At 38.0% G+C, this 12501-nt stretch overlaps 1 protein-coding gene across 1 annotated transcript in view; it reads right to left on the bottom strand.

Annotated features, from left to right (window-relative positions):
• LOC117197602 (glutamate carboxypeptidase 2-like) overlaps positions 1-12501 on the bottom strand; it is a 37507-nt gene that overhangs the window by 23361 nt on the left and 1645 nt on the right. The window contains exons 2-3 of the mRNA XM_049713838.1: positions 4305-4529; positions 1939-2044 (exon numbers count right to left, since the gene is read on the bottom strand). Coding sequence (XP_049569795.1) covers positions 1939-2044; positions 4305-4529 — 331 coding nt within the window. The remainder of the gene's footprint in view (positions 1-1938; positions 2045-4304; positions 4530-12501) is intronic.

The following is a 12501-nucleotide window of genomic DNA, read 5'->3' as shown; positions in this document are numbered from 1 at the left end:
AAAGGGAGCTATTGGTATTCCTGTTTTCATACATTGCATCTGGTTTACAAATGCACAGTGCTTGCAGAAGTTAGATGACTTAAAGACAGCCAGTGAAAGATGGAACTGGTATTCAAATGTAGATCAGTGAAAGCTAAGACACTCTTCTGAAATAATCTTGTCTTTCAGAACAGGGTGGAGAAGGAAATTCCCTCTAAAGACATGCAAAATAGTGAACAGATCTGAGATTTTAACTAGATGTTACAAAACAAAAGGGAAAACATAGGACAACCTTGCACCCCAAGGAAGACTGAAAAGGCAGCCCCTACTTAACAGCCCCCCCAGCCACTATTGAGAGTCAGGTGACTTAGAAGTAGTAGAGCATTTTTAGTAGTAAAGCAAAGGATTAGAAAGGGGAACAAGACAGAGGACCTGAGGCTCTAATGACCCCTAACCTAAGGGTCTAAATAGACTGAAAGCACTCTGATGGACAAATGGCAAATTGGAATTCTGGAGAGTCCAGGAGGCTTCTGGAGGTTCTGTGGTCCTTGGAGGGGTGAGTGGGGGGTTCCGTTAATCTCTTTCTTTTGTTTGTTAATGATGAAAATCCTTGAGTTCTAAACAGTTAGAGGAGATTGGTCAAGGCCACGGAGAATAAGCAAGAAGCTGACGGCCCAGAAAGTGAGCTAGAGGCAGGCATTCATTTTATTTCTTTGCTGGTCACTCCATCTCACAGGTTAGAAAAGGAAAAATGAAGCAGAGGCAGCAACCCTGTCTAGGAGTGAAGATTATATCTCGCCAGACTTCCACTTTTATTATACCTATTATACATAATTATAGTAAAAGAAGTGCAAGAGGCAGAAGGATTTCCACCAAATTTAAGCTTCTGGGTCTCTCACTTGAAATGGCCCTTCCAAAGACTTGATAGGTGCCCTAGCAAATTTTATTCATAGTTTTAATTCTATCGTAATTAAATAGACATATGTGTTTGTATGACTAAGTGTATGTACATCTATACATATATATATATTTACTTGACTGTTTTTACATAAAATTATAACTTGTATTCACTAAGCAGTCCTTTAATCGTTATCAGGACTTCAAGTATGTCACTTTGAAAAAGCTAAGTATTCCAATCAATTATTCAATAAAAGTGTTTTATTTTTAGTAGCCTTGCAAATCCTTTTTATATTTACTCATTTACCCCTTTTTCCCTACACCAGGGATAGCTATTTCAGGAAATAGGGAGCTGGTGTTTACACTAGGTCACATATATGCTCTCTAATTTCATGCTCATCAGAACAATATCACTATCCCCATTTTATAGAGGTGAAAATGATGGCTCAGGAAGGTTAAATATTCACTCAAACTTACTTTAATATCAATGGGCGAAGATGGAATTTAAACTTGCGTATGTCTGACTTCGAAGTCCAAAATTTATTCTTTTGACTAAAATATACTATCTTCCTCTGAAACACGCGTCAGCAAACTATGTTTCACTGACCAAATCCAGCTCACTTCCTTTCTTTGTACAGCCCACAAGCTAAAAATGGTTATCACATTTTAAATAGGTGAAAAAAATCAAGACGAATAATATTTTGTGACATATCATTTATATGAAATTTAAATTTCAGTGCCTACAAATAAAGTTTTATCGAAACTGTCACACTTATTCAATTACGTATTTACTATCACTTTTTTGGTGCTACAATAGCAGAGCTGAGTAGTTGGGACAGAGATCAGCTGGCCTACAAAAGCTGGACCTTTACAGAAAGAGTTTGCTGACACCTGCTTTAAAACATCTATCATGATAAAGTTCAGCAGAAGGTACAATCCTCTCCAGATGAAACATGATACAAGATCTTCAGTAATAAAACCTTTTAAAAAGTCAGTTTCTGTTTATGAAATATTGGATCAAAACTTCTAAACAGAATAATAAACTTTTAAGTATATGCTTACTACAAGAATGTCTTGATGTTCACTGCTTTCAACTCATCCAAAAATGCTTTCTTCACATTATGCGGTGGAATGTTAGTAGCTTCACTGGAGGATTTTATAAACCATCCTGTAAAATACAAACAAATATAGGAATGAGATATGAGCTTATAGACAGGGCCTATCTCTCCTTATTATTGTATTTATCATATATAAAACATCAATGACCTCTGGTATTAACTGAGATTTTCTGAAGTTTCATTGCTCTTGCCTACTTCCATTGGAAAAAAAATCATGCAGACAGACTTAATTACAAATCAGTTGCAACATATTTTTTTAATCCAATTTCAATAAGCATTGCTGTTATTCTAAGAAATGTTTTATGAAATTAGCACTAAAATTGAAGATGGTTCAACTGATGGGAAAAATGAAGGCAAAGAGGAGATCCACCTTCTTTCTCCTTAAACCTTTTATCCCCAGTGACGACGCCTCTGCTGACCCAGAATAAGCATTTAGTAAATGTTTGTAATGAATTAATTATGAGTATATTTCAAGTACATAAATTATTTCAAAGAGTTGAAGGCAATTCAGACTTGTAATTTGTTCTGGTTCTGAAACTAAAGCCAAATATGCTTAAATATTTTGTGCTTGCAGTTGAAGTAGGCTTCAAAAGTTCAGCTTCAGAGAGCTACAGTGAAACTCCAATTCACCCAACATCTCTGCAAGACACACAGTGAATACAGAGACTAGAGGCAATGGGTAGCCAGATCGCGTAGAGCCATTAGCCCTGGTAGTTGGCTTCGTGACATAGTTTATTTAGATAAATGATATGATCTGTGCATAAAATGGTTACCTAAATCACCCAGCTAGCTTTCATGGAGCTTTCCAGTTATTAATCACATACACGTTACACACATGCATATATACACGCATATTGAAATAAATGGTTGGCAGCAAATGGAAATACAGTTCCACCAGTATGTAAAATAAAGGGACTTGGATTAGACTGTAGGATAAGGGCATTCGGAGGATGAAATGCTTGAATCGAGATCTAAAAAATGAGCTGGATAAAGAGGACGGAGGCCTGTGGGAGGGAGGGAGCAGAGAATCCTAGGAAAAAAATTAACAAACATTAATAAAGAACGCACAGCCATTGAGCAGTGAATATAGGGATGGGGCTGAGGGCTATACTGGGACGAATAAAATGCTTTTAAAAGATGCAGAAGATCTTAATCCTCATGCTACCCTTGCCCACGTTGTACAGCTGAGAAAACTGAAACTCGAGTTGAAGTGTGCCCTTAACGAGCACACTTATCTAAGCCCCACAATAACCCTAATATCCACATGCTAGTTATGAGCAGAGTGTGGCTCAAAGGTTACACAACAAGCAAGAAGAGGCTGAATTTGAGCCAGCTTAGTTGGTCTATGCCCTGGTCTTCTAAATCCCAGAAAGGGGACCCAGAATTCAGAGTAGGGCCGAACTACCAGGCTATACCTTAACGCTAGTCCTGTGCATTAATGTCCAGTTAGAAGCATCTCCTCACCAGGAAAGAATTTTGAAAAAGTGCCAATACCCCAGTACTGTGCGAGGAGCTTTAGATGCTATTTCGTTTACGATTCCCACTAAGTTACAGATAGTATTCTTACAAAGGTTGACAAACTGTGGCTCAGAGAGACTCGGTAACTCGCTCAAGGACACAGAGAAGTTGCAGAGTTAATATTAGAATTTAAAAGAGTCTCAGCAAATCTGTGCTGCCCCCTGGTTATCATGGAGAGTTGGGTTAAGTCTGCAAATCAGTACACAGGGGAAAACGCTCAAGAACTGCTATTAAGGATCTGTTCAGAGCACTGACAATGTCAGCCGGTTAGCTCCTAAATGTTCCTCTTTATTTACTCCCCAGGACGAAAGAATGAGAGAATAGGGCTCCCACGCAGCAGTGCCCTGAGTTCTACCTACTGTATACACGAAGCAGGTCCAGGCACAGGCACTAGATAAAGACCCCAAACAGGTAAGAGTCGTTTCTTGCAAAGCTCCTTGGACGACCTAGCAAATGCCCCCAGAGATCCGGCGCTCCTGCTAAAACGTACCGATTGCTCGCAGGGCCTCAGCAGTTGGAACTTTCTCAAGTTCACTTTGAGTCTCTCCGTTCTACTCCTTACCCTGGGTGACAGTCCTACAGTAGACCGTCCAGAACCTGTGCACCGCCCCCAGCAACTCCTACCTAACTCGCGGGTGCTCGTCCCCACGTTCCCCCAACCCGGTCACCGCCCCCCACCCCCCGGGAGACCGGGAGACCAGCAGCTGGCCCCACGCGGCAGCTGGCACGGAGTCCCGCGAACCGCCAAACAGCCGGGTAGGCTCAGGGTTGTCCGTGGCGAGGGCCCCGTACCGAAGAGGAAGCCGAGGACGAAGAGGCAGGCGGCCAGCACCAGGGCCCCAGCGCACAGCCAGCGCGCGCGGCGCCAGGCGACAAAGGTCGACTCGGTTTCGCGCAGGGGGATTCCACATCTCACCGTGTGGCCCGCGGGGCCTCCGGGGACCGGTGCCTCTGCGGTGCGCCCCCGCTGCTGCCTCGCGAGCGGAGGGGCAAAGGCTTCCTCCTTCGAGGGCCGCTCTTAGCAGTTCTGCAGCCTAGAGTCCACTCGCACTCCCAGGGCACTCCCAGTTTCTCCGCCCCTGAAAGTATTTCTAGTTTACTCTCAACCAATCCCGGAGAGCAAGAGGCAGCATCAGTCCCCAGAAGAAGAAAACCCGGCCCCTTCGGAGGGGTGCTTAAAAAAAAAAAAAAAAAAAAAGTTTAGCTTGAAAATTTCTAGCCCTTATTTTAAAATAAAAGGAAAAGAAGGAAGAAAGGGAAGGAGGAAGCAAAGAACAAACTCTTCTCCTTTCTCCACTTCCAGACCACAATCCGATTCAGAAAAAGAACACTAAGTACCCCGTAATTCAATAGAACGATCCTCTTTTGTCTGTCTAGGAAAATGCATGTTCCAGGCAAGTTGGTAGACTAAACTATTCCTCAAGAACTTTTTTCAGATCCGAAATCCTATTAAATACTATTATAGCCCTAAAAAGAGTAAATTCAAGTAGAAAACGGTGGTGTCCAGTTCTGGCACTGCTTTGGATATTCAGGGAGTGAATTTTGGTGTCAATGCCAGTTACCACTGTGCTCTTTTTCCTAATGAAGATCATTGATACTTATCAATTATTAGAGAATTATTCCTCCCTTTACATAGCACAACCATTTTTAAAGAAATATTATTGGAATTTGCTGAAGGCAGAGAGTACATCTCTTTTTATATCAGAGCTGCCCTTGGCACTCTCTTACACTGTGGGTATGAAATCAGTCTTTGTTGAGTTAACCTGAAGAGTCAATCACACATAAATCTACCCCTGTTATAAGTTCTTAAAAAATTATAACAATGATACCTAAAGGAGGACAATAACGACATGCTTTATAAAATCAACGATGTTTTTATAATCTGTAAGGGAGACTGCATGCATGGCCTCTAGCTAGGAGTGCTTTATGGAAGTATTGCATTTAAAAGAATCGTGAAGTACCAGCAGAGTTTGAACCAGGGGAGATGAGAAGAAACTTTGGGTCTGGGAACCAGAGCGATAGTCAAGGAATGGCAGATAGTTTGCTTTGGGAAAGGGAGCGAACAGGGAGAGAGTGTGCAGAGACGGGGCTACATCATAGAGAATGTTGGGTACTTTGATAAAGAATTTCTGAGCTAAGTGAAGTGATGTGGGAAAATTAAAATGTTAACAGTGAACCAAGACAACTACTAGATAATTTAGGACAGGAAAGGAAGGAGTTTCTTCAGCCCTTTCTAACAATAGCTTATATTTATTAAATGTCTCCTAATGTTCCTATTGTTAAATCTAACCAAGAATAGTGGAAGAATAATACTTACTGAGCACTTTCTGAATGAGCCACTTTATATACATCAACTCGTTTAATCATCGGTACCCTTCGCGGTTGATACTATCACCCTTCCCATTTTACATGTAGGAAAACTGAAATTTAATGAGATGAGATAAATCACTCAAAGTCACAAAGCTAAGACAAAATCCAAAGTGTGCCTTACTCTGAACCACCGTACTGCCTCCCTTGAGCATGGGCTGCATTTGCTAAGCTCTTTGCTTGCATTGGGAGGAACACTGGGCTTGGAGTTGGAAGACTTGGACTTAAGCTTTGGATCTGGTCCTGTCTAAGCCTTGTACCCTGGAGAGTCACATATTCGGTTTACCTGAATGTATCTTCTCATTTGTAAAATATAGGATCATCTAATAACATTATTAAGTACCATCTGTTAATAAAGATGTTCTGAAGGTCAGATGCGAGTATAATTGAAGGAAATTATATTTATTAAATATAAGAAGGGTTTTGAACAATGTCACAACTACCTAACAATTTAATTAATACCCTTATGGTGAGCTGGGCTACATTTGAAGAAATCAGAGAACAAATGAACATCTGTCAAATCTTATTGAAAGGATTCGTTCTCTCCTCATGAAGCTTACAGTTTAGTGGGGAAAACATAGCTTTAAGAGTAATTAATGACTGATTAATATTATGAGCACATTCCACAAGGCAGGCACTTGCTATATGCTTTACAGAATTATTTCATTTAATTATCAGGATTTAGCCCAAAAGAATTTGAAATCTCTAACAGGTGGTTTTTCAAGCCACACTAGATTTTTCTTTTCTTTTCTTTTTTAAGATGCTCTCTTTTATTTATTTATTTATTTATTTATTATTTTTGGCTGCATTGGGTTTTCGTTGTTGCACGAGGGCTTTTTCTAGTTGCGGCGAGGAGGGGCTACTCTTCCTTGCGGTGCGCAGGATTCTCACTGAGGCAAGCCACACTAGATTTTTCTGTTGCTACTATTTCTCTTTTACAGCTGAAGAAACTAAGCTTTAATGAAGTTGATTAACACCCACCCTCCCCCCAAAAAAACCTGACACATGTTTGCTTTGATAAGCATTAGATCACACTGTACTTCCTTCTTCGACTATTGAGGAAAGTTTGTAGATGACTCTTCATATAATGACTTGTAGAAGAAGAAGAATGCCAAACCCAGTAAGATACATTCTTATTTTTCTTGACTGTAACATTTATCATACTATATTGTAACTGTGTTTACTTGTCTATCTTCCTGGATACTGTGAATTTTTTTTTGAGGACAAGGACTTTATTTGATACATATTTATACCCATAATTCCTGGCACAAGATAGCTAGGAATGGATATTTGTTTCAATTAACGAACAGGTGAATGATTAAACAGAAAAAAAAACTTTAATGTTAGAAAGGAAAACTATTTGTTTGATAATTCACTATGTATTATGTCCCCTAATGACAAATGAAAAATCTGACATCCCTACATCTTGCCTCGGTGCCTACTTGAGATTTCAAAAACATTGGTTTCATACAATACTCTACCCAACCCTGCACCATTTACTTCCTTCACACATTCATTATGACTCATAAACTCCCAAGGAAAAATGAATACAACATCTGTTTAATAATGCTTTATTTTTGAAAGTGTCCAAAATTGCAAATGAACTCGTCTATGTGGACATCTTATTTCCACTTTCATATGCATAACTTCTTATATGGACGTATTATTTCCACTTTCATATGCATAATTTTTTCTCTCTTTAAAGATCCTGCTTAAAAATACCTATGTTGTGAAGTCTTCTTGATATTCATAGACATTTGCTACTAATACACTGATCTCTACTTTTCCTTAATTTTGTGTCAGCCTTTTGTTACCCATGTTACTCTCTTATTCCCTTTCAGATTTTAAGCTTCTTGGTGTCAGGAACCATATCATGTTCCTGTCTAGTTTCCAGAGTTATCACAATGCCTCGCATATAGAAACCTCCTTTTGAATGAATGGATGACATTATGCTAAGTAAAGAAGCGATTATGAGGTATAAGAGATCATTACTGTTACTGAAGAACTTTACTCAAAGGGGGAAGACAGGACTTAAACGGAAAGATAAATAACAATACCAGAAAGCAGAGATTATGACCCAAAAAGAACAGCAATAGCTTGTGCTCAGGAAAGCATTCTGGGCTCCTTGTTTGTACCTAATGACTCATATTAACCTCATTAGCTTTTGTTTGAAGAACACCTTGAAATATTTCATAGTGCCATACGCCCATCCATACACAAAAAATGTGTGGCTTTACTTTGTAGGTAGATAGATAAGGTAAAATGTGACCTATCATCCTCTTCCTCTCCCAGTGCAGGAAATAATAGATTCAGAATAGAAATATTAAACGAAGGAAACGTAATACACTTGTATCTGCTACTAGTTATCAGCTCTTACAGAATCTCTAGACTGAAAGCTCCAAAGAGGAAGGGCTGTGCCTGACAGAGCACTTGGCACATAATACTTATACGATAAATACCTTTAAATGATTGAACACTACAGCAACTATTAGATGATGAATAGTTATTACCTAGTTACAAAACTCTTTTAAACAATAGAACAGTAGAGTACAAAATGAAACTCTTTAACTTTAATTCAGTAAAGAGAGAAAGCATTTTTGTCCTTTACTAATATATACTCATTTAGATATTTTATTCAGTCTGAAAGGCATTTCTTAAAATTATCAACATGGGTCAAGTACTAGGCTGGGTCACAGAAACACCAAATAATAAGATCTTTTTTTGCTTAAGCTGCGATTTCTGACTCTCTGAACTGTAAGGTTTGGTAAAAGCAGATGCTCAATAAATACTAGCTATTATAATTCCCTACCTAAGACTGGCTAGAATTGAATATATATAAAGCAGTACAAAATAGCTGTGCTGGCTAACCAGCCTTGGAGAGAATGTGTATAATCCAACCTTGTTAGGCTGAAATGATTTGAAACAGTCTTGACCAAACACTCTTGGAATACTGCTGTCAACTCAAGTGGCAGGAAGCTTGAGAGCTCAAACAGAACAATGTTGTCACATTAATTTTCCAAGGTCTCTACTCGGTTGTTGATTTCCCAACTCAGAAACCTTAAGTGGAATCCAATGCACTATATAGTGATTCTAAATTCCTTAACAAAGCAGTGCAGGCTATCTAGATTTTGGATTCTTTTTGGCAACATCCTCCATTAACCTCCCTGTCATGTACTCTAATGTAATTTCCTTAGTCTTGCTAACCTTCAGTTTACTCATCTATAAAATAGTAATAATACAAGTTCCTGTTGCACGCAGTGGTTAAAAAAGGTTAGCAGACAAGCCTGTCACTTAGATCACTGTAAGTGAATAAGAGATGCTGTCATTACGTATTTCAAAAAAATCATGTAAAATCGTTATCTTATTTGACCAGATTATTTTAAGTAAACGTCATATATGTACTTAGAAATCTCCTGTGTTTAAAACCAACACATTATCATTACGCTAACCTACGCTTAAGAAGAAACTATTCTTATGAGAACAGTAAAAAAATATATTCCAAAGAGTAAAATGAGATACTTTATGCATAATACTAATATTTCTTTCATAAGTTGAAAGTGATTAGATCAGTCAATATGGCAATAAGGACAAGATAAATCTGTCTTTGTACAGACATGAACTAAATCAAAGAGTATTACACTCATCTCTGGAATATGTTTGAAAGAAAACAATTAAAATTATTTTAGGTCCTTTATCCCCAGGCTCTAATACATATTTACTTTTTAAAAATACTTTAATGTTCTAAAAAAACATACTTTAAAGCTTCATGACAAAGGAAACCATAAACAAAGCAAAAAGGCAACACACAGAATGGGAGAAAATATTTGCAAATGAAATGACCGACAACGGATTAATCTCCAAAATATACAAACAGCTCACGCAGCTCAATATCAAAAAAACAAACAACCTAATTAAAAATGGGCAGAAGATCTAATTAGACATTTCTCCAAAGAAGACATACAGATGGCCAAGAAGCACATGAAAAGATGCTCTAACATCTTTACTAACAATTAGAGAAACACTAACTAGAGAAATGCAAATCAAAACTACAATGAGATATCATCTCACACCGGTCAGAATGGCCATCATCAAATAATCTACAAACAATAAATGCTGGAGAGGGTTTGGAGAAAAGGGAACCCTCTTGAACTGCTGGTGAGAATGTAAATTGATACAGCCACTATGGAGAGCAGTATGGACGTTCCTTAAAAAACTACAAATAGAACTACCATACGACCCAGCAATCCCACTACTGGGCATATACCACGAGAAAACCATAATTCAAAAAGAGTCATGTGCCAAAATGTTCATTGCATCTCTATTTACAATAGCCAGGACATGGAAGCAACCAAAGTGTCCATCAACAGGATGAATGGATAAAGCAGATGTGGCACATATATACAATGGAATATTACTCAGCCATAGAAAGGAACGAAACTGAGTTATTTGTAGTGAGGTGCATGGACCTAGAGCCTCTCATATAGAGTGAAGTAAGTCAGAAAGAGAAATACAAATACTGTATGCTAACACATATATACGGAATCTAAAAACAAAAAAAAACTGTCATGAAGAAACTAGGGGCAAGATGAGGATAAAGATGCAGACCTACTAGAGAATGGACTTGAGGATATGGAAGGGGGAAGGGTAACCTGGCACAAAGTGAGAGAGTGGCATGGACATACATATGCTACCAAACGTAAAATAGATAGCTAGTGGGCAGCAGCCACATAGCACAGGGAGATCAGCTCAGTGCTTTGTGACCACCTAGAGGGGCAGGATAGGGAGGGTAGGAGGGAGGCAGTTGCAAGAGGGAATAGATGTGGGCACATATGTATAACTGATTCACTTTGTTATAAAGCAGAAACTAACACACCATTCTAAAGCAATTATACTCCAAGAAAGATGTTTTAAAAAAAAAAGAAATATAGGTCTCAATCAAGTTTCTAGACACTGGTTAGCAAACAAAATCTATAGATCCCATACACCAGTTAACAATCAATTATAAAGTGAAAGGGTAAAAAGGTTTTAATCCCTTTAATAACAGAAATACATGGCCCCAATGAAGAAATCTAAAAATGATATGCATGCAATGCTTATACTTTAAATGCATAAATAAATGTGAATTTTACCAGGGGAAAAAAGTTGCTTTCTGGTATAAAATGTCATCCTTTTCATCTTTATGCTTTAAAGGAAAAAAAAAAAAGGCCAAAAAAGTGCCTGCCTTCTGCCAGTCTAAAATCTTAATTCCAAATGATGATACACAGGACCCAGAAAATGGTTTCCTTGAAGGATTCAGCCTCTGAATGAAACAGGCTGTGCTCAAAGTCTGGCTATATATGTCCCACACCAATTTCAATTCAATCAGTACCACCCCAAATCTAATACCCTCATATCTAATCAAAATCTCTAATTTGATCCCACATATTTTTCAAGTCCCTTCCAACTGACACACTCCTTACCCAGTTCTAGAAACCCTCTCATTCCCATTAGATCACAGTTCACTAAATGAAAATCTTTGTGATTTTTACCAAGAAAATATTAAGAAAAAAATTAACTTCACAAGAAGGAAAATAGTTTAAAAATAAAAACTCAAGGAAAGGATATCCCAATGTATAGTACCCTCTCTCTCGCTCTCTCTCTCTATATGCATAAATAGTGTCATTTTTTAAAACTTCTGGTAGGAAAATAACTCTTTTGCTCATAAGCACAAATTACAGAAATAAAGTGACCTACCTTCTACCAACAAAATCCTGATTCCAGTTGGAGATATTCAAGGACCCAGAGAGAGAGAGACAGTGTTCTCTGGGCAGCTGGCCTCCAAATGCAGACCCATGTCCTGACGGCTCTGGCTTTCTACCTGGGCAAAGGTATAATTTGATCAGCACCAGTCAACGGTAATTGCTCTCGTTGATCAGCCCACTTTGTCTGCGCCCCTTTGAGTTTTTAAACCAGTCTTACAGCAAACTAAGAGGTTGCAAATAAAAGGAGTGGGAAAGTCAAACCAAGCAATTATTAAACTAAAGAAACCTGGTCTAGCAGCAATTAATATCAAATGTATTTATAAGGTAAAAGAAGGGCAGCTTTAGTTATGAAAAAGAAAAACTCGTGGGAAAGATTACAATGATGCACTTTACGCACCTAGACACATAGCACTGAGACACAGAACACAAAGACTGAGAATTATAAGGTAAAACTGACATATCTGCAATCATCGTGTGAGGTTTTTTTTTCAAACACCGTTCTTCCAGAAACTGATACATGAGGACAGAAGAAAATTAATACTGTTATAAAAGTATAAACAATATAGTTAACAACTTTGACTATATTTCCTGCAGCAACCACATAGCAAAATGCTTTTCAACACATATAAAACATTTACAAAAATATACCGCTGTTAAGACCACATAATAAATCTCAATAAAAATTCCACAGAATCTACATATTGAGTACCCTCTTGATCAATCTTTTATTTCAATCATGAAATAAAATTGAAAGTCAATAATGAAAAATGGGAACACCACCATATTTATTTAAAAATGAATATCCACATAACATCTACAACAATATCCATATAATAGCTAAAAATCTATTGATTTTTCTGTTGTCTGCAAGTAGTTAGTAA

Source organism: Orcinus orca, chromosome 8 (assembly GCF_937001465.1).
Source record: "Orcinus orca chromosome 8, mOrcOrc1.1, whole genome shotgun sequence".
Lineage (NCBI taxonomy): Eukaryota > Metazoa > Chordata > Mammalia > Artiodactyla > Delphinidae > Orcinus > Orcinus orca.
Note: the sequence above shows the minus strand (reverse complement) of the source record. Positions and strands in the feature narration are given on the sequence as shown.